General features: G+C 39.9%; 1 protein-coding gene across 1 annotated transcript in view; it reads left to right on the top strand.

The window, feature by feature from the left end:
- The window catches only part of LOC105207968 (serine/threonine-protein kinase minibrain), an 87,705-nt gene that overhangs the window by 8,634 nt on the left and 56,521 nt on the right, over positions 1 to 22,550 (top strand). Inside the window, 1 exon segment of the mRNA XM_039453004.1 lies at positions 1,553 to 2,718. Within this exon segment, the coding sequence (XP_039308938.1) occupies positions 2,562 to 2,718 (157 nt within the window). The 5' untranslated portion in view covers positions 1,553 to 2,561.

The following is a 22,550-nucleotide window of genomic DNA, read 5'->3' as shown; positions in this document are numbered from 1 at the left end:
CGCGTGACAGTGGGCCGTTTCGTTATTTTTTTGGATTGTTAATTTATGATAGCGCCCCTTCCCGTCCTTATACCGTGTGCCGCGGCCCTTACACAGGTCGTCCCGATATTTATGTGTATCGAGATTCTAGAAATCCAAGTTAATTTAAGACAAATCCGCGACCCGTTTCGATTTTTGTACACGGAAAGAACAATATTATTGCAGCATCTAAAAATGTAGCCAGATACAGATGAGAAAATAATTATGTAAGATGCCCAAAAGTATGATAACGTTGTTGTAGCCTCGATAGCTACTTCAGTCGTCTTGCATCTCCGCTTAGCAACGATTGCGCCACGAGCTCTCGTTGCACCGGAAATGCAAGATTGCGGAATTTGCAACTGTGCGAGCTAAGCCGCGCACGATTGACACAGCAATGACCATATATGGTCATCTTGAGGGCCTATCATAATTATCGATGATATAAATTAGGCTACCAAATCATGGGCAGCGGGAGATTCTTATAGTAAAGTATGGGTGGCACGTACGCGCTCCGCGATAAGTTGGTCACCCGACACCACGCGACACGTTCAGCGGCCGAGTGCGCGACAAGACACGTGATCCGTTCACAAGGGATATCATTCATAATATTATCTGGGGAATAAAAGTTGAAAAATCAAAGAGAGAATCTTCTTTGCCACTCCACGCGTCTTCCTATAAGCGTCCTCCTTGTGGGTTTCAACCCCTTAGGACAACAACGAATCCCGAATAATTTATTTTGTTGCACCCGCAGCAATGTTGTTGTTGCAAGCAGTTTTGATATTCTATCAAAAGAATCAAGTTAAACATTTAATACCATTTTTTAAATTATTTTTAAATCTGTATTTTAGCAAAATTGTTTTTTCCGCATACATGCGCGGAAAGACCGATTTTGTTGAGGTATCTTGAAATTTAGCTGGATGCAGATCTGAAAATAATTTTGTTAGGCCATCAAAATAATTGTGCTGGACCACTCGAACTAATTGATGGAATGTCAAAACTTTTTGCAGCATTGCTCATCGTGCTTGAATATCCGTCAATTATTTTGATGGTGCAAAATATTTTTAGTAACAAAATTATTTTTAGATCTGTATCCAGCTAAATTTTTAGATACTTCGAAATTGTTCCTGTGTACAAACGCGCGCACGCGTCTGCGTTTATTTGTATATACACCGAGAGGAAAGTTATTAAACTGGACTAAATTTTCCAACTCGATTAAATTTTTTCAGTTCAACTATTTACGCATTTGACTTAAATACATAAAATACTTGAGTTGCAGTTGAAACATTTATATATCTAACTTAATTACATTTCTATTTAATTTTCATTCGTAAATGTTTGAACTGAAAAAATTCAATCAAGTTGAAAAATTTAGTCAAGTTAGCAACTTTTTTTTTTTCTTAATGTAAACGAATTTGGCTGATGAAGCCAAGATTTTGACAGCAGATTGAATTAGCGGCGTGATATTTCTAATACAACGCGATATGCGATGACACGTTCGAAAACGTATTAACGTTTTATGCATTTTTGATTTCAGGTATCGTCGTCGTGTTGCCCCGCTGCCGGTGAAGCATGGAGGCTGGCAGCGACGCGAAGTGAGCGGGCCCTTTCGTTCTCCCCACTCCCTCCCTTTCGAAATACGCACCTGCTGACAAACAGAAAACGAAGGCTGAACCCTCTGACTATACATATATTTAGAAAAAGGAAGAGGAAAGAGGACTGCAACGGATCACCGCCAAAAAACTAGTAGAATTTTAGTCAAAACTTGAAAGAGAGAGAGAATAAGAGAGTGCGCAAGATATATATATGTATATACACAATATACATATATGTATATATATATAGGAAGAGGATAATAGGACGAGAGGAACACAAGATATACATACATTTAATTATATAAATATATATATAAATAAAAGGAAGGAAGGAAAGAAGGAAGGAAGGAAGGAAGGAAGGAGAGTGATTCGTGAGCGTGTAAATAAGAGCTATTTTTCGTATGAGTGCGAAAAAGACGCGCCCTGGCCGGAGAGAAGCGAGAAACGACACGTTCGAGAGCATCTTCGGACGAGGGAAGATTTAGGGTGCTCCTGAAAAAGCCGAATCGTCAAGTGGAGTATAAGAAGAGGAAGAGGAAGAGGAAGAAGAAGAAAAAGAAGATCACAGTGGCGGCAGAAGAGAGCGAAAGGATACCGTCGCGTCACGGTTGTTTGGACGTTGTTTCGATGTTCTCCAGTCCGGATCGCCGGTGTTTCTCCCCCCTACAGAGGAATAGCCCCTCTCGCGGAGACTGATCGGGACGATATCTCGTGAAAGAAACCGTAGTGAGGAAGGTGAACGAGGAGAAGGGTAGTCGACGTAAAGCGAAAGGGTGAAAAAAGATAGGTAGAAAAGAGGAGGAAGGGTAGAAAGAGTGCGCAAAGAGAAAGAGAGAAAGGAAATATTAGGAGAGCGATCGTGCGGCATCGAAAGGGCCGGCTCCATGTTGTGAGCGTCTGAGGACTGCCGAGGGCAGCAGTGAAAGGGCGGAGTAGGGTGCCGCCACCGTTATGGAATTCGGTGGCGGGGGCGGTGGGGCACGCGGGGGTGTCCAGCCACCCTCCGCGGGGGCGAGGGGCATCACCGGCTCCGACACTACCGACGCTCCTTCGTGGCACAAACACGAGCAAATGATGCTCATGGAGGCATCCAGGCACAAGCAGCAATGTGAGTAAACGCACTTTCTTATTCGTTCTTAGTCTATCCACTCCCCCCCTCCCACTCCTCTTCCTCCCTTCTCTTGGTTGATGATGCACGTGCGGGCTCGGACGTAGCGGGAATTTTCGGAACGGATTGCCGGTTTAAGAGCGTGGGGAGCGGCGGGTTATTTCGCGGTCTACATTGATCGAGAGCTTCCGTCTGGTATGTATGATGCCGGAGAAAGGGTCTTTGTCGATCTAGCGAAAGCTTAATATCGAGAACAACGTGACTTTTCGGAGAAATAATTTAGCAACATAGTTAATAGATTAACCAAAAGAATTATTCCATTTAAAATCGGATTATCGATGTTATTCATTAATAATACGAAGAGAGTAAGACAATTATCTAAAAAACCAATTGATCTATAATATAGATCTAGTAGTATATTTATTAAAGTGCAGTTAAATGATGACCGACTGTTCGTCGCTGACTCATCAGCAAATACATACGAACATAAAGTTTTAAATTGTTATCAGAAAGCAATAATGCTCAATTCTTCTCAAGACCATTTATAAATTACAATTATTTCCGAAACGTCGTTCACTCGCCACTCAGTCGAGATCAAGTGCGCTTGGTTCCTTTCGTATGAACACCATCAATTTTATCGAAGCTGAAATTCGCGTGATTAATGGCTGGGAGAAACGTTTCGCGGGATGTCGATTAAATCTGGAATATTGCCGAATTTTTGTGTGTCAGGTTACACACTTAATCAGAGACGAAGAGACGATGATTTGGCGCGCTCAAAATGCGATTTTTTTAATAACACTTTTATTTCTTACCGCGTACAACTGCGTTGTTACCAATATCGAAAAAGATCTTATCGACAGAAACGATTTATCTATATTTCTTCATGCTGTAATAATAGTAATTTATATTACGAAAGCGAAACCGGTACTCGATGCATCTATCTCCGTTCAGAGCACGAAACGTAAGAGATAGAGAAAGAGGGAGGGAGAGAGAGAGAATGTCTTTTTTTCATCCCTGACCTTTGACACGTTTATATGCATGCACTATAAAACATCGACGGCCGTGTGTTACGAGGGAAAAATGCGAACGGTGTAACCGTAAGTTACGGCGCGCCGGCCTTTGACAACTGACGTTTACGTCTGGTTAAACTGTCGCGTTTTTCCGTCATTTTCGTGCCTTCGGATGCAACACGTTACCACGGGATACTCTCCGATAGTCTCTCAGCGCATTGCAGTTTTCCTTAACACGACTACTCCATAAACCTGTGCTCGTATATAAACATCAGTACTCTAGAAACATTTCTACGAACATGCTCTGTAAATGTCAGCAGTCTCCTTAAAATTCTTTCTTTTCCTACGTTCGGATTCTAAGGGAGGAGGATTCCGCGACATCTTCGAAAAACGCTAAAAGTCATTCTTTATTATGACGAAATGGAGGACGCCGAACGCGCGGTTCATTCGCAACGCGACGCGCCTCTTATCTGAAGACGAGCCTTTTTGGCAAAAACAACTCTGTACAGTATATGTGCCGACGAAGGCGTCGAATGATGCGAGCAGGTGCGACGACAGACACGTGCTGTTCTTCCAAGCGAGATGCACGTGATAATTGGTAACTGTACCCTGTATGATCTGCCTAAGCTTTGCGATTAAAAAAATTTTTTTTCTGAATTGAAAATTAAAAACTGATGATCAGATTCAAAATAGGAACAAAATTTTTTAATATTTATGTGAGTGCAGTAAAGACTTTTAGAAAAGGTACCATTTAAGTTATATTGATTACATAATGTACTTAATGCGATCTAATTACATAGTTTCTTTTTTTTTTACAAAAAGTGTTTGAAAAATAAAATAGATAATAAAGTGAGCCAATATTACATTTATAAGTTTATTAACACATTGATATATTTATTGACAATTGACATACAAGAGTACACGAAGAACTATTTTTTGTCAACAATCTTTTTTTATGTAAGTAAACAATTTTGACTTATTTTAATTTTTCCTTGTTAAAATCATGGCTTGTGAATTGCGGTTTAGCAAATGAATATATGATCTAAAGTAATAAAAGTACCGAAAAAACACTACATCGACGTGTACGACGTATTCATCATTTGTCTAGTCCGTATTGGTTCTCTTTACAAAAAGAGTGTTTTCCCTTTGATTATAAGCCGGACGTCATGATGAAAACGTAAATTAAATTTATATTTCTAAAGTATAAATGTAGAGCTACAGTGTGAATTGCGAAGATTAATAACCATCATTTGATATTTATTTATAGAAAGCAGTGGCTTTCCCACGAAATATTAAATCATGAGAAACACAATCAAGAAAATTCTACTTTTCACCTCGCTGTGAACAACAGAACACACAAACTGAGCAGTCAACTATTGTAAACAAAGTCACGTTGACAGCCTGTACGACGTACTAGCGTTATTTGTTCGATTCACCATGTAACTACTTAAGAATAGCAAGTAGGCCATATAGGATACAGTTACCTTATTTAATAAGTAATGAATATATCTACGACTTTCTAGCACGAACAACTTTATTTGGAGGTGAAGACGGGATCGCAATGTTGTAGACTGACAAGCAGACTTTTAACGACGAACTAGCTACGACAGACTGACTGTTTCTGATCTAGACACTTCCATTGATCTTTACATTGATGTTAAATTAAAACATCATCCGATAACACGAGGTGTTCCCAAACCGAAAATATCGATCAGTTGGTTTCTTAGAGAAAGAGAGAGAGGAAGGAATTTGGGGATCGGGACATGTTGGAAGGAACCGTTCAGTTATGAATCATCAAATGTCAATGGGATAGGAATTTTAGGATAGGAAAAGAAAGTTCTTGGAAGGTTCTTAAAAGAAAGCAAGAAAGAGGTCATTAAGTAAGGCCTGGATAAACAGCGGGATCAAGGTTTATTGGTTTATTGGGATAGGTTTATCAGGGCTGCCATTGTTTGTCAAGTGAAATCGTTCGGATGGGAATTGAAAAATAAAAATTTTACGATTGAAACGTGCGTTGCGGCAAACGTGTAGAGCGGCGCGTGACAGCGCGAGACTCGGAACAGCCGATATTAGCAGATACGATATATCGCGCGCTCGCTGAACGGGCTTTCATTCACCGTTGTTAGATGAAAAGAGAGTAAAGCGCGGCACGCCGATTTCATCCTCCCCTTCCACCGGCTCTCCCCCTCTCGCCATCCCCCGGTAGCGTTGTCCGATAATGAGACGCGCGTAACGAGTCCGACGGCGGAAGGAAACGGCACGATGCCGCAATTGCGGACGACGTCCGCATTTAGCTCGGCAATATGATTCGATTAACGGCCGCGCTACCGTCCGCGCTGCCCGTCGAATAATAACGCTGTTCTTTCTCGCGAGTGCGAGATGTTAATTGGTGTCGGTGATCCGGATATCGCGCGCTGACGAACGGCGTCCTATCGACAAATCGCGTGTCAATCTTGCGTGCGCGGACAGTTTTCTTTCCACAGTCCTCGGTTTCTTTCCACAGTCCGGTTTCTTCCCGGGTTTTTTCCGCTATGGATTGTCTCTTTTTTTAATCTACTCGGAATCTTCCGATCGATTTTTCTAACGGAAGCGTCGGGAGACGAATAGTCCTCGGATTAGAAGCGATTGAAAGTGAAGGACTTTCGGAAGATTAAACTCCCGAGGTGCAAACGGATAATAAAGGCCTTCTTCCTCATTTAATTTCAAGCGCGAACTTTGCTTCAGCAGAATTTTACTTCGCGGCATGCTTATCAAGATAATTAATAATTGAGACGGAGGAGAGATAGCGAGGAGGAATCTGTGAGGTAAGGATATCGTGATCGATACACACAGCACGTTTTACGATTCAAAGTGAAGTATGGATTTTATAAAATTCTGTTACTATTTGAAAGAACAGAACAATGTTTCGATTAATTAAGCAAGCGAAAGTTATTTCTCTCAAGCCGAGAAATTTGTGTTTTCTTTAAATGAAAAATATTAGAGTAATTCTAATTTTTTGTTTTAAAAAAACACATTTTTGGGTTTAAAATGCAGTTATCTGATTTTTGCAGCTATCTTAGTAAAATATTAGAATGATTACAATCACGCTAACGATTTTTGTTTATATATATATATTGCAGAGGTGTTTGTTGGAATCGGTAATTAATTTTCAATTTAATTTCGTGATATTACAGTTCTAGTTCAATTTAAGAGCTGCGTTTGAAATTGAAAGTAACGACACAGAGTTCGAGAGAATTAGAAATTGCATGCAAAATTACAAGAAACGTTATTCAGCACTAAGCTAAGATCGTTTAGGTTTGTCGATCATTTGTGTTTACGCAAATTATAAAAATTCTTATTATAAAAAAATTTTTAAATATATATTTATATCAATATATTAGTGTTTTTGGAATGCACATTTGCACTTAGAGAATCTAAAGCGACTTATTATATGATAAATTCTTTCGCAGAAGAATTTATTATACTTTTAAGCGTGAAGAAATCTATTAGGAAAAAGATCGGGTCAGCATCTGTCTATCAGATGGCCGCATTTATTCTAAACGGGTGTTACGTAACATTACACACACATACACACACACACACTTCACCGTGAAATTTCCATCTCTCGATAAATATATTTCTCGATCAATCGTAGAGTAGCGTTCGTGAAAATCCGCGAGGGGAGTCTAATCGACGGGAAGCGAGTAACCCCTTGATCCGGCGGCGTTTCACGTAAGATTACCAAACCAGCGATTACCGGCGTGATCGATCGTCCATTATCTTTCACAATTAATCGCGCTTCCCCGTCCGAGTCCGAAGGGCGTCGATGTTTAACGCGGCGCGGTCGATGCAAAAAAATAGCCTCGCTCGCGGTCTACCGACGTCGGGATATTGTTGATTAACGCGATAATGAGTCCGGGCTTAATTTTGCAACGTTGTTACAAGCAGGTCATCGAGAAATACTCGACAGTGAATTTCTGTTTTTGGAGGGAGGGGGGGCATCTGCAGCCTGCGTGTGTGCGTGTAACAATTTCGAATTTGCGAAAACGAAAGATGCGATTGCAAGTGAAATTCGCGATTAAGAATCAGATGATGTATAAGAATTAAGGATGTTTTGGCTACACAATACGAGCTAAAAGTTATCGAAATTTAAAAACTGAAGGCTTCTCTAGGTTTATTCTTTTTTTCCTAATCAACAACAAAAAATGTTGATCGTGAATGCCCGAATTTTAATCCTGAAATTAATTATATATATTATTTATATTAATTATATATAATTATATGTAATATAAATTAATTATATAATAATAATAACTACAATACAAAAATAAAATGGTAAAAAATTTTATTTATTTAATAGTTATATAATAGTTTTTGCAACAAAAATTAATATATTTTGCTACAGTTTTATATAAATAACTTTTAAACGAGTAAATGGATTTACTTTAAATGAATTTTTTCACGAATATTTATTAAAGTGTTCATTAATATATGTAAAAAGTTTTATTAAATTGGTCATACTACTTCAAATTTACAAATGAGTACTGCAAAACGCGTTTACGTAAGAATTAAGAGTAAACAAAAAATTAAATAACTTAAATCGATAAGTGAATTGTGCTTTAAATTTGACACAAATACTCAAACGTAATGCTAAAATATTTTATGAAATTTTTATGTTTGATAATGTTTTGAAATATGACACATACGTCTTTCGGACATTTTCCCATTCTTGAAGAATCCATGAGGTTTGGCAGCTTCTTTTATACATTTATTCACTTTTCTCATTTGTGACGAAATCTTTGTTATATTTATTTTGCTCTTTATTTTTATTACAAGTTTAAAGACCACGAATCTTTAAATTTTCCGAGTAATTCCTCTGAAATATTTTATTAATTTACAAAACAATGAAAAAAAAACAGCCTTGTAGATATTAATCACACGCAACATACACGTATGTATACACAGGATTTATCTCTACATCTTTCGCGAGATAAAAGAATAAAGCGCGTTTCTACGCGCGGTGAAGATCTCGTAGATCGCATTGTCTTATGGCGCTCAAACGCTACAAGCCTCGTTCTGTTTACCGGACGTTTTATTCGCGTTGCGATCTCTTGTAGCATCTCAGTCCGCGCGGCTCTATTTGTCGTCACAGCCGAGCCGTTCCGCGAGGTGCGACTGAGACTTCTATCTCGCAGATCGTGAGAACGGAGTCTGCAATCGCGTTCGCGCGCGCGTTTCAGCCGGCTGACGATCACAGCTCTCGAAACTACCGCTATTGATCGTCGCTCCAAAATACTCTTTCGTCGTGAATCATTGAACGCTGCTGATCGACGTGTCTTTCGCTCTGTTTCTTTCTCTCTTTCTCTCTCCATCTCTCATTTTTTCCTTCAGGATGCGTGCAAGAAAGAAAGCGCGCGAAAAAAAGATAAGAAAGAAAAAGAGAAAAAGACGTTGTAGGAAGCGAGAGTAGCAGGCCGCGGGAAAAGACGCGGCGGGGTTGGGAGGCGCTATGTGACGTATTTTTAAACGGAGGCAGGCACCCGACCTCCTATACTTAGGCTCGAGTTGTCTTGTGACGACGACGAGAATAATGTGTAGTCACGTTCTGTTTCTCTCCCGCGGCAAAAGACAATCGTCTGCCGTTCGATCTCGAGGAGAACATACCTACATTTCATCCTTTTCTCCCTCTCTCCTTCCCTCCGTCGTTTGATCTTTCGTATTTTGGATTTTTGGCACTGAGCAGGTGTCAAGCAAAAAAGATTATTTTACGCGAGTATGTATCGGAACAGATTCGATAAATAGATTTTTTTTAATTTGAGTCGAAGTAAGAAAACTTTGCGAAAGTGACGTTTCTTAATTTTAAACATCAAATCTCAAGAAACGAATTTTTTTCAAATTACGATGAGTCGGAATTTTCCGCAATTCTAGTATCAAAATTTATTTTTATTATTTATTAATTTATTTCTATTTTGTAGCATTAACATTATCGCTACGATGCATTACTCGCGATTGCCATATAACGTTTTTAAACTTTGCTGTTTAAGTGCGCGCGTATTTAGAATAATTTTATTATTAGATTTTTATGCTACATTTATATAAATATTGTAGCTAAGAATTTAATGCGATGAGTGGTAAATATCGTCGTCGAGAGAGTTAAAGTTTCGTCGGGACGGAGACTATGATTTTCCGCCGCGATGCACGGGGTTCGCGTCACGTCGTCTGCATCGAGACGAGATTGGTGGTGCGAATAGACGGTGCACTTTGGAACGTTTCAAAAACTGGCCATCAACGACTTCGTCGCATTGATCGCGACGACCAAGTCGTTGATGGCCGGTTTTTGGACCGATGCCTGATCAGCGACTCTCGGACAATCCGAAGACTTCGACCGGCCGGCTACCGAATGACGTATATATGTATTTTCGACTCGACACTTTCCCGCCTCGCACCCCCTCGCACATCGCTGCCCTCTGGACCAATATCGACAGACGTTGACCTTTCGCGAAAAAGAAAGATAGAAAAGAAGCGTGAATAATGAAAGAGAGAGACGGAAAAGGAGAGAGAAACATATAGCAATTTCCTTTGTTTCTAATTATAATAATTAATAATTAGAATTAAAAGACTACACTAAAAGAAGTATTTAGTTTTAAGATATTTAAATGTTTATTTCTTGTTTTTGGTTTTTAAATACTTGAAAATATTTTAATTTTAAAATATTTTTAAGTACTTAGAACGTTAAAGCGCTTAAAGCTGGAATATCTTTTATTATTAAACGTTGGTTTTGAAAAAGAGGTTTCAAATTGTAAACACTTAAAACATTAAAACATTTTTAAGTATTTAAAAAACGGAGATAGAAAAACAGTATCTAAAAATTAAACATTTCTTTTATGAATGTAAATTTTATTTATGAATTATTTTATTTAATTCATCACAATCTTGTGGACAGGTAGCTAGCAAAAAAGATTATTTTATACGAATACACTAGGAAACAAAATTGTTCAATGAACAAAATACATTTTCTTAAAACCATATATTTTGATACAAGCATTTGTTTATCCTGCTTAAATAAAAATAAGTAAATAGACACATTACCTTAAGTATATAATTTTGTATTTTTATATTTTTTTACATTTAAATAATGATTTTACAAATAAATTAATATTATTAAATTTAATTAAATTATTTTCTTAGATTAAAAAAATCGGAATATCTTGAATATAAAAATAGTCTAACAGTAAATATTTTTTAGAACTGCAAGAAATTACTTGAATAATAATTATTTCTTTGTTTTATTTACATAAATGTTTCAATTCATTCAAAGAAACTTTTCATTTGATTGCAAGTAAACAAGCTATTGAGATCCACCGAGTAAATTAATTTTTTTGTATAAAGTGCAACTTTTTGTTGCAAGATATTTTTTCTCTCAGCTTACATATGAGAGAAAGTTCGATAAATAGATTTTTCGAAGTCGAGTCGAAAAACGCAAAAGTGACGTTTCCTAATTTCCAACATATAAAAATGCCAAGAAACGAATTTCAAATTACGGCGTCGCAATAGGAAATCGATCGCGCGCGATCTTTAGATACTTATATGACAAAGCGGTTTCATTTTCAAACTCACGTTTACGCGCGGAGGAGAATCGGAAAAGTGGATGACGCGGCCGAGATAGGGAAAGACAATAGATTGATTGCGGATCGAGCAGAATGAAATTGTCGATCCGGACGCGAGATGTAACCCTTGATGTATGAAGCAATCTCGCAATTCTAATCGATCAGAAGGGAAAAAATACCATTCTATATACGGATCACCGAAGGACCCGAGAAAACAATCGCGATTCTAATAGCGTAACCAGATCCGGCGAACACATCCGGCGCTACGCTAAATGCATTCTGCTCCCGCCGCCGTCCTCCGTTCATCCTTATTTATTTGGAGAAGCGAGAGTCATCCGACGTAATAACTTAATCATTATTTGAAATTTTTCTCTCCTTCGAATGAAACAATTACGACGCAGCCGATATAGCTCCAGGTTTACCCGCATGAGTACAACCGGAAATCGGTATCCGTTCGATGTTCGACGTCGCGAATCGAAGTTAGCGCGTACCCAAGAGTGCGTCAATAAACAATTATCCTCGCCAACGTGAGAAGCAATTGCGAATGCGCCGAACGTACGAGATACGTGAATGAAGAACGTCGAGCCTCTCTCTCTCTCTTACTCCCCCTCTCCCTCTCCCTCTCCCTTCCCATCTGCGCACGTCAAGACCGATCGAGCTTCGATCTCTACCCTCGTCTCCCCGAGTTTCCGTTAATCCCGGCGCGCCGGTTATTATCACGCCTCGTGTATTTACGGTGCCCCGCGCAGATAATATCGGGTGCCTCTCTCCCCCTCCCACCCCCTCTTCTCTCGCCCCGTCTCGTCCGCGCAGAGTGCGCGTTTCATTGTTACACCCGGCGACTGTGGCTGCGGCTGCGGTTGGCTTTGTGCCGCCTCTCGTCGTATAACTCTTCGTCGTACTCTTCTCCCGGTCGGAAGGTACGAGATACAGCATACAGCGAGCGCCGCCGCGACCCGAGGCGGCCTCAATTAACCGTTGCCATTCGTGCGCGCGCGTCCAAACTTTACGCACGGTAGGGAGGGACGGAGTGGCGGTATTTATCGCGTAATGAAGCGCGAGAAGGTCGTTAACGTCAAAGTTGGAAGAGATGGTTATCGAATAACTGATAACCGGCCTCCCTTCCAACCGGCGCCCTCCCCCAGCTGTATGCCTCCCCTTTCGCCTCTCTTCGCTCGCCATCCTCCCCCGCACTTTTTTTTCCCCCTCGCGGAAGAAACGACGGTGGTGGGCTGTGTGCAGCACACCGTTGCAACAGCTTCCGAGAGCGACGCGAAAAATTTATCGAATTAAGAATTTGATGAATTAATAGACCGTGCGACTTGGACGTGTAAATCCAATTTCTTTCTTTTTTTTTTCTTAACGTGAAAGAGACGCTCGTAAAAGAATTTTATATTTCGTAAATGTCTGCATATATTTATTTTCAGACGACGCGCACAAAGGAGCGAAACAAGGGCCCGTGCTTTCCGTAACCGCGTAATAAAATCACAGCGAGACCGCAACGTAATCACCGAATCGGCCCCGCAATCGCTCTGTGCGTGATTTCCTTTTGACAAAGGAGGGAAAAAAAAAGAAGCGAATGAAAGGGGGATTTCCCTCTGACCGACGTCGGTCGCGCTGGGGTCCGACCTTTTCCACCTAGCGGTTCGTGAGAACCCACCTCATTTTTTTCCACCCATTTCCTTCGTCGTAACAGGCCGATTGCGAGGATTGTCGCATGTGCGCAAACCATACGTGATTTACGACACGTTCCGCTTGAGATTCAATCCATCGCGCTCTTGTGTCGAAATGAAATCGGTGTAATTAATTGCGACTCTTCCTTCCTGTATCTCTTTTGTTAAATAATTGAACTGTAGCCGCGATATTGATTAATTGATCGAGGTGATGTCGCGTTTCTCAATTTCAGATAATACTTCGTGATTTCTTTTCTTTTCTTTTTTTTTTGTTAAATATTAATTGAAATTGCGATCTTGTTCCGTGTTTTTTTTTCTAAGACTGGATAACACGCATGGTGTCTGGCGATCCTTAAATGTGCTTGAAAATAATAATTAAAAAGTAAAAAGATAATTTCAGACGAAGTTTTAAAAGCAAGGGTGGGCATTGAAAGTCAAATTGATGATTTAATGAAACGCGATAAATTTATAATTTTTAAAAGTGCAATAAGGCAAGTTACTAACAAAAAACTTAAAAATTATAAAATAGAATATAGCAGAGAAATTATTATTCGTTCGTTTGCAATTAATCGACTTGAAAAGGTGAAGGATTTTTTTTATCCTAAAATGTCCTGGAAATATCTTTAAATTGGCTAGCCAGATATCTCTGGACGCCACAAGTAAAATAAGTGCAAGTTGATATTGCTGCTGTTTAAGTATCTCTCTGAATCATGCGGAAGTCGATAACGTCAGGCAATAATGATCCGAGGCCGATAATCTTTCCTGCCATTCTTTTCACCCTCTTTTCGATCCTGCATTGTGTTCGCTTTTCTTCGGTGCCCGCATCTCTCTCTCTCTCTCTCTCTCTTCTTTCTCTTGTCCCTTCCGACACTGACCTCTCCAATTTTCAAATTACGCTGCTTTCAGCAAGGTTGCGGCTGACAGAAGGGAGGCTTCAAATTGTCCGTACATCCACCCTATCGCGCTGCCGGATTCTCACCCCTCCACAATCGCGCACATCACCCACACTTGAGCAATAGCACACACACGCCCATTTACGCACACAAATTTGCGACCTTTACGAGCACGTAGACATGCACCCTCATCGGTTGCTGTATACGCAAGAGAGCTTACAGAGAATCTAACTAACCACCTTTCTCATCCATAGAACAATTTCAAGTTGATTTTTTTATCACAAAAGTATTGGGATCGTCAGTTGTCGTACGTTTATAATTTTTTGCGTTAAACTTTACTCTTTTTCAACAATTTATTGTATATTGACAATTTACTTAAAATTAAGTATAAAGTTTAGATATTCGCGTAAAGATTGGTTCTCTCAAGGGCTCTCGATTTTTAATCTCCAATAAGAATTAGAACTTTCACGATTTGTTATTAACGAGAAAACAATTTTAAAATAATTGACTTAAAAGAGAGGGAGAACAATAGAACGAAGAAATAATTTATTCAAAGCATATCTCTTTCCGTTTAACAGTAAGAACCTTTCTTTTGTTCGGGATAAAAGACGTTACGATGTTTTCAATTAGAATATACTTTAGCCGTGTTCAGAAAATTATAAACGAACCCATACGAGTTATTAAAAAGCTATTAAAAAACGAGAATCATAGTACTTCTATCGCACATTTAATCGTCGATACTAAACGCTTGGTCACTTTGCAACCCCTACTGGGATTAAAACTGCGAGAAGTCATATAAACGTCGATTCGGTCTGGAAGTCCTACAAAGTTGCGACTCTCACTGAAAGCTGGATATTTAACCGTAGAGCGCGCAATTTTCTCGCGTCCGTTTAATCGAAATGTTTTTATACTTAAGTTGTGCAACACAACTCGTGATAACGAAGCAGATCTTGTATTGATTAAAATATAAAAATCACATTTAAACATTCACATTTAAAATTTAATGCAAGAATGAAGGATAAAAAATTTTTAGAATGTTTTATTGGAATTTTTAATATTTTTTTTTTTTACAAAGATTTGGGATACAAACGAGAAAACTTATATGGGAAACGACAGCAATGTTTCTAAGGTTTTCTAAGGATGTATAGGACGTTCCTCAAAACATTTAAGAAAATTATGAAAAAAATTTATAGATTGATTTATATTGCTTTTGAAAGTAGTAGAAAGAATTTGGCGACGATTTTCTACCTGGATAAAAAGTTATTTTAATTAATTAAATATAATTAATAATGAAATAATGAAATTTTTTAAATTTAAATTCTTTAAATATTCAATATGATTTATGTAAAGTTTCATTGCGATGCAGAGATCAGTTCTGTAAAATAAACAAAATTTATTTATTTATTTATTTACAAAATAACTAATCAGACAGCCACAATAAAACATTGCATAAATCATCTTGAATACTTAAAGTACTTTCTCAAAAAATTGAGATTTTTCAAAATAATTTAATCTTTAGTAACAAATAGAGTAATAGTAAAATAAACTATAAAAAAATATTATTAAATATAAATATAATCTTATTAGCATAGCTTTCATATACATATAGTTTATTTAAAGTGTTAATATTAAACACATTTCCAAATTTAATTTACTTTGCGAGGACCGTATGTCCGATACACCCCTGAATTAATTGAAATATTGTTTACTTTTTTTATTTATATTTTTTTACACTTGCAACTTTTACAATGTCGAATCTTCATTTAAGAGATCTCAATAAGATTATGTCGTAATGTTGCTAAGCAGCACTAGTTGCTACTGCTTGATAGCAATGATAAGCAGTACGGTATACCGGTCGATGTGTTCGTTTAATTTCAGGTTGATATATCTCTGTTCTTAATAGAACCGTCATAACTTTGTGATACATCTCGAATCGATTCTACACCCGTGTGACCTCGGCTTAGAATCACTCGAACTAGACACGCTTCTAAAATCGGGCGTTTCTCTCCCCCTTCTGTCCGGGCGTTGCATACGTGCGTGCGAAGATATCTTTATAACGCCTGTCAGTTCCCAATCCTCGCAGACGCCGATCGGTGTTCGCCGCCAAAATCATCGTTTAAATCACTTACGCGTCCGTCAGCTCTCCGAGTCTGCAAACGCGACTAATATATTTAGGTACAATATTTTAGTATCCTACATATACATAGAATACTATCACCCCTTTCGGCGATTGAGTTTTTTTTTATCGCGCACTCTGTTTCCTACTGGATACCTCAGCTAATATCGAGGAGCCTACGAGTCGGCGAAAAGATTTCGTACCGAATGCGAAGTATCGATACTCCGAACAATAGCGGAGCAAGCCGTACGAGCGCAACAACTCGGATAGATATCGGGCCGAGAGTGATGTGTGCACGCGCGCGCGCTCGCGCGTATGTATGTGCGTGCGTGCGTGCGTGCGTGCGTGCGTGCGTGCGTGCGTGCGTGCGTGTCGTGTGCTGTTCTTGGATCTCGTGTTTCCTGCTGCGCTCTCTGTCTGCCTCGTCGACGCGGATACATTCATCGCTCCCTCTTTCTAACCGCGTCTCGCGTTACGCGACGACGAACACAAGGGGGATGAGGGTGAGGGGTTTGGAACGGGAAGGGAGGATGATCTCTTCGAGTTAACGTGTCTATCGGCTTACGCGGCGTGGCAGCGTTTCCGAATACGCGTCGCGGTAACGCGAACCGACTAATAGATTTATTATCGCGAGATTATTGGCTTCAGCACGCAGCGCGGAGGCACGAGGGCAAGCACTTGAACTTCGGATGGTGTAAGAGAGTCTTTTCTCTTCTTTTTTTTCTTTTAAAACTTCCGGGATTACTTAATTTTTTTTTATGTATTCGCGCAATATATCTGCGATTGAATCTCTTCTATTTCCCCTGAAGTGGAGGTAAAACTATCTTTTAATTTTTTACAAACCCTTATTAAAGAGCCACACGCGTTCGAAGAATTAATCTCTAAAAGCTGAAACCAGAGTGCACGTTGTACCTCATTTCAATCTCAATTGAGATGAAGCATTAATCTCATTAGCGCGAAGAAGCAATTAATTTAATTATGAGATATCCTCGTTTCCCTGTAAGAATTTCAAGGTCGCGCGATCCTTTTAAATGCGACGAGTAAAAACTAAAAAAAGGCTCCTTCAGTCGCACGTGCGACTCCTCTCCGCTTTGAAAGGCTGGTACTACTTTATCATGATAATTGATACCAATAACTATAGCGTACAACACGCCTGTCGGAATGCAACTGCATCGGACAACATACGAGCGATAAGGCTGAACGTTATTATGGTTGCCGGTGCAATTACTTCTGGGTAGACGTCCGATATTTAACCGAGATGTAGCGCTGCCCGTAGATTCCCGCGCCATTGTGCATGCGAAATGTTAGAGAGATACTCGTTCCGCATCGTGACTCGTCACAAAAGGAAGGAATAAAGAAAGGCAGGGAGGGGGGGAAAAAGCACGAGAGTTGTGGCGCAACATAGCAGTACATAGATTCGACAACGGCGACGACGACGACGATGAAGAAGAAGGAATAAAGGCAAGTTTTCGCGGGACTTTCGTCAGGGAAACCGCCTGATGAAAATATTAAACGACTTCTCACGAATAAGCTGCGGATTCTCGCGAATTCCTATTATAGCCTGGTAGATCGAAATGATGTTACAGCGAATGCGAAATGTAAAAAGTGAAGTTTCATCCCTTTCTCTCCGTCTATCTATTTCCTTTCTCTCCCGTGCACCCCTCCTTCCTTTCCCTCTCCGACTGCGTCTGTTTAATTTATTCGCTCATGAATCAGAAGCATAGAGTCCAAATAAAAAAAATTTTTAATTAAAGTTTATGTTAATGTTAAAGGCATGAAGTTACTCATTGACAGCAGAGAATGAATTTGTTGATATCTATCTATATTTAATTTAAGGATGTTTTGGCTATACAATACGAGCTAAAAGTTATCGAAATTTAAAAACTGAAGGCTTCTCTAGGTTTATTCTTTTTGCTCCTAGTTAACAACAAAAAATTTTGGTCACAAATGCCCGAATTTTGATATCCTAAAACCAAACTAACTGCAAAGAAGAAAACAACGAAAAATTTGATTTATAATAGTTTTTGCAGCGAAAATTGCTATATTTTGCTATATTTTTAAACAAATAACTTTCAAACGAGTAGTTTTAATCGTGTTTTTCAACGTTTCCTTTCTGTCACAAGTCCCATTCTCATTTTGATAAAAATTACGATTCTAATCAAAGAAACGTAACTCTGATCGAAGGTATTCAATCGAACAGCTCTGTATGCATCGCGAACTGCATGTGCATAAACGTTCATCTTTGAGATTTCAGGCGGATTGGTGCGTGGCGTCTTTTGCCGACGTCGTAATGACTCTTCTGAAGTATTGTATACATAACTTTTTTTCTCAAACCGATTCTACCGAGATAAGATAAAAGGATACAATGAGAAAGAAAAAGAGAGAGACCGTGTTTGAATAATCGTGAAGTGGTCACAAAATGACACTTTGGTGATACGACAAATTTTTTTTCCAAGGGCACTTGGAGACAAAGTGACGAAGCGGCTGAAGCTCGTAAACTCCACTCGTCTATTGCAACGGCTTTCCAGACAGTTTTTTTTTTGTGTTCTCTGTCCCAAGGTCAATTCTTCTAATACTCGTAATCACATTTTCGTAAAAAAAAAATGTCCTGGTAAGATTGCTTCAGGAGATTCTCTTTTGGGATTATCTTTATATATTCTGTCTGTCGCAAAGGAGGGTAAAGAAACAAAACTACGTTCGATACATGGAAAGAACAATTTTATTGCAGCATGTAAAAATTTAACTAGATACAGATAAAAAAAAATTTATATTGAGCGACCAAAATAATTATGTAGGACGCCCTAAGCACGATAATGTTCCAAATAGTTTTAATGTTCTAGCAACCAAATTAAACATCCAACGAAATGATTCAACATAATTATTTTCAGATCCATATTTCAGTAAAATTGTTTTTTCTGTGTACACGATTTGAAAATGTCCCGATGTCTGCAATTGTACGATATTTTGAAATGGAAAATTTTTGTTAACATTATCCATTCTTCTCGTTTGAACTTTTCTTTTTAGCTATTTAAGCTATTCTTAGTTATTAGCAGAAAGAGAACAGTAGAAATACAAAAGAAGGATCTCAATGCTTATTTGTTTTCATATCGCTGGATGTCACAGTTCATTTGAGATTTAATGATCCAAAGATCACAGACGCTTCCTGTTGCTTTCGTCGAAACCTTTCACGGAAGGGTTACTTTCGCCCTTTTTAGAGCGACGCTCTCTAGATTCGTCGACCTTCTCGCGTACCCTTTTTAACCGCAACCACCGTCCCTTCGGTATCGAGCATCGTTCGTCGATTAAAGGCGAAGGTGGCGAAGAGCGAAGGGTTCACCGCGTATATCTACCTTCAAGATGGCGCCGTACCGATCCCGGATACCTTTTCGCCCTGGGCGCGAGCCACGGGGAAGCTCTCCTCGTTCGCGAAGGGCTCTCCCCGCCTTCGCCCTTCGCGCGCCCTTCCGCGTTCCCCTCCATCAAGCTGCTATCGACTGCAGCGCCTCCGAGAGAGGAAACCGCCAGGGCATTCATCCCTACGCCCTGCGCTTCTCCGCGCGCTTTCCCTCACGCCCTTCACGAGGAAACGTGTGGCCCTATAAATGCCGCGAGTTTAAGGCCCTAAACGTTCTTCTCATCCCTTCCCGGAGTGATTTCAATCGTCCGAGTGATCTCAATTATTCGTGGTCCTTTCTTCTCCCGGAAGGAGACAGAATCCGGAAAGAGTCGATTGAACTCTGCAACGAAGCGAATCGACGGCATCGGAAAAAGCTGTGCCTACAGAGCGCAGGACTATCACAATATAAAACGATGATGATGATGATGACGATGTCATCGTCGTCGTCGTTGTCGTTTGCTCAGCATGCTCCGTGATCCCTCGCGCCTACTTTCTACCTTCCCATCATCTCCGGTCCAGGCGTCGTACGTCGACGAAGAAGTCCTTACCTAGTCGAAGGACCGTGCGCGCGGTCTTCCTTTTCTCCCTTGCCGTTCCCTCTTTCAACCCCTTTCCCCGCGATTCGCGGCGGGCTCGCATGGAAGGCAGACCAGCCAGTCGGTCGGCGGTTGCTCCACCCCCGTGCGACACGATCAATACGCGACTCTCCTCTCTCTCTCTCTCTCTCTCTCTCTCTCTCTCTCTCTCTTGTTCGCTCGCTCTCGCTCTCTTTCTCTTTCTATCATTCTCTATCTCGTTCTCTCTCTCTCTCTCTCTCTCTCGTTTCTATCGCGTTTTCACTTCATCCACGACGCACAGTCAAGCGGCTCCGTCGTAGTCAGCAACAGCAGCCAGAGCAGCAGCCAGCAACCGGCAGAAGCGCGCTCGACTGGCTGTTCGTTTCGAAGCGGTCTTTCTGTTGCTATGCCGGCTCCCCTTTGGTCCCCCTTCTGTCTCCTCCGCTCGCTCGCACTCTCTCTTTCTCTCTCGCGTTTACTCCTGTCTCCCCCCCCCTTCCGCCCCCTCCACTCTCCCCTCGCTCACTCGTCCTGCTGCCGTACCTCCGGCTTGCCGGCGAGAACGCTCCTTCATGGTCCTGCAGGATAGCTCCTAACGCGTTCTGCTGCTTCCCCGTCACGCTTGCCGCCGCGAAAGATCTCTTCTCTCCCTACGGCTTTCTCCTTCTGGCATCGTCCCACACCTGCCTACCAAAGATAGTCTCCGTCTCTCCCGTCTCTCTCAGCCTTCCTGATCCTGTCCAAGATTCTTTTTCTCTTCTTCGGTCCGAACGGGCCGAATATACTTGTCTCTCGATACGACGGGACTCTCGAGGGTGCTCTCTCTCTCTTGAGAGAGAGGGACAAACGGGCTTCTCGGTTGATTATCTTTTCTTAATCACATGGTTCATAAAGATTTTTTTGTGTAAAGAATTATTTCTACATCACTACAGATTCATACACACTCGTAGAGAGAAATATCTTAACACAAAAAAATTATTTACTCGGTGGATTCCAGTAGCTTATTTACTTGCAGAAGATGTTTACTGTTAGACTATTTTTATATTTAAGATAATCAGACTTTTAATCTAAAAAAAAAATTTTTAATTTAATAATATTATTAGTTTATATATAAAATCATTATTCAAATGTCTAAAATATAGGAATACTAAATTATATACTTGGGTCATATGTCTATTGTCTATTTACTTAAAAGTAAATAGTTTTACAGAACAAAAAATGCTTGCATCAAAATATATCGTTCTAAGAAAATGTATATTTTTTTAATTAAAAAAAAATTGTTTTTCTCAGTTCATATATATTACACATACGTCTTTTTTTTATACTTTTTACTATTTAACGTATTCATGCTTACATATTATTTTTTTTTTAACGATCCAAGCTTGACTAGAAAAAAGTCGAGAAAAATTAGAAATTAGTGTGCTTCTCAGACGAAGGAAAAGTGGACTTAAGGTTATCGTTGCACTAACAATCTCGATTAAACGGTCCGGTTTTCTTTTTCTCTATTTTATTTCCTCTAACATCTAAGTAAGATCGATGAAGAGGAGGATCATTTAGATGGTAGATCGAGATATATTTTTAAACACACATTTTAAAGGCAGGGGAGGGGGGGCATAATAAAAAGATTAAAAATAAAATATAAATAGCGTGCGGCGTTTTCAGCAGTCGGTTCGATCGGCTTCCAACGAAATTTTGAATGAATTTATAAAGCATAATTAATCGATTGATTATTTTCTTTCTTACGACGCGCATGTTTTTTTGAAATATGAGTACATCTCAATTGATTGTCCTTTTCAATCGTGTGGTTTACCATTTTATAAAGAATTATTTCTCTACGTCTCAAGAGGATCTTTGGTACCACAGTGAGAATTTATTTCGGTCGCGGGTCCAAATATAAACGTGATCGACGAAAATTCCATTAACCGTTCCAGTTATTTAAGCGTATCGAATATGACGATGGCGAAAATAAAAGCTATCGACACGCGCGAGCAAACAGGATTTCTACTACTATTTCGTCAGCGGTGGTCTGCCTGTGCAATTGCAGGACATCCGAGACGCGTGCGTGGGTGGCTCAAGGAATATTTTCTCAGTTTATGTATGCGCCGTGTCTTTTTTTTATGCCCGTTTCGAGATAGCCGTTCGGGGGACCGTTGCTTGTTGCTAGTGCCGGATATTTATCTCTGCGAGACATAAAACACGTGCGGCGCGTAAGACCGGTGAGCATTCGTGGCGGCATGAAGTGAATTTGCGCGGTGCGTGAGCGGTAAATAATATCGCCGTCCCCGAACGAACGTACGTGTCGCGCACATACGCGTGTAACGTCTGAAAGCCAAGTTTGACGGTGCCGATAAGCTGTCGTTTTGCGTTAACAGTATCGGCGCGCGATAAGAGTTTCCCTTCCATTATTGTTCACTACCTGCTCCCCTCCCAATGCGTGCATCACGAATAAAAAATTTACAATGTGTATTTTTTTTATAAGTAATATTCTCAAGACATGCGTTTTGTCAAAGCGAGTTAGAAAATGAATATTGGAAGCTGACGGTCGATATCGATAAAGTAGAGATCATGCATGTGCACGGAAAGAATAAGTTTGCTGAAAT

This window comes from Solenopsis invicta, chromosome 8 (genome assembly GCF_016802725.1).
Source record: "Solenopsis invicta isolate M01_SB chromosome 8, UNIL_Sinv_3.0, whole genome shotgun sequence".
Lineage (NCBI taxonomy): Eukaryota > Metazoa > Arthropoda > Insecta > Hymenoptera > Formicidae > Solenopsis > Solenopsis invicta.
The sequence above is the reverse complement of the archived record's forward strand: the minus strand, read 5'-3'. Positions and strand labels throughout refer to the sequence as shown.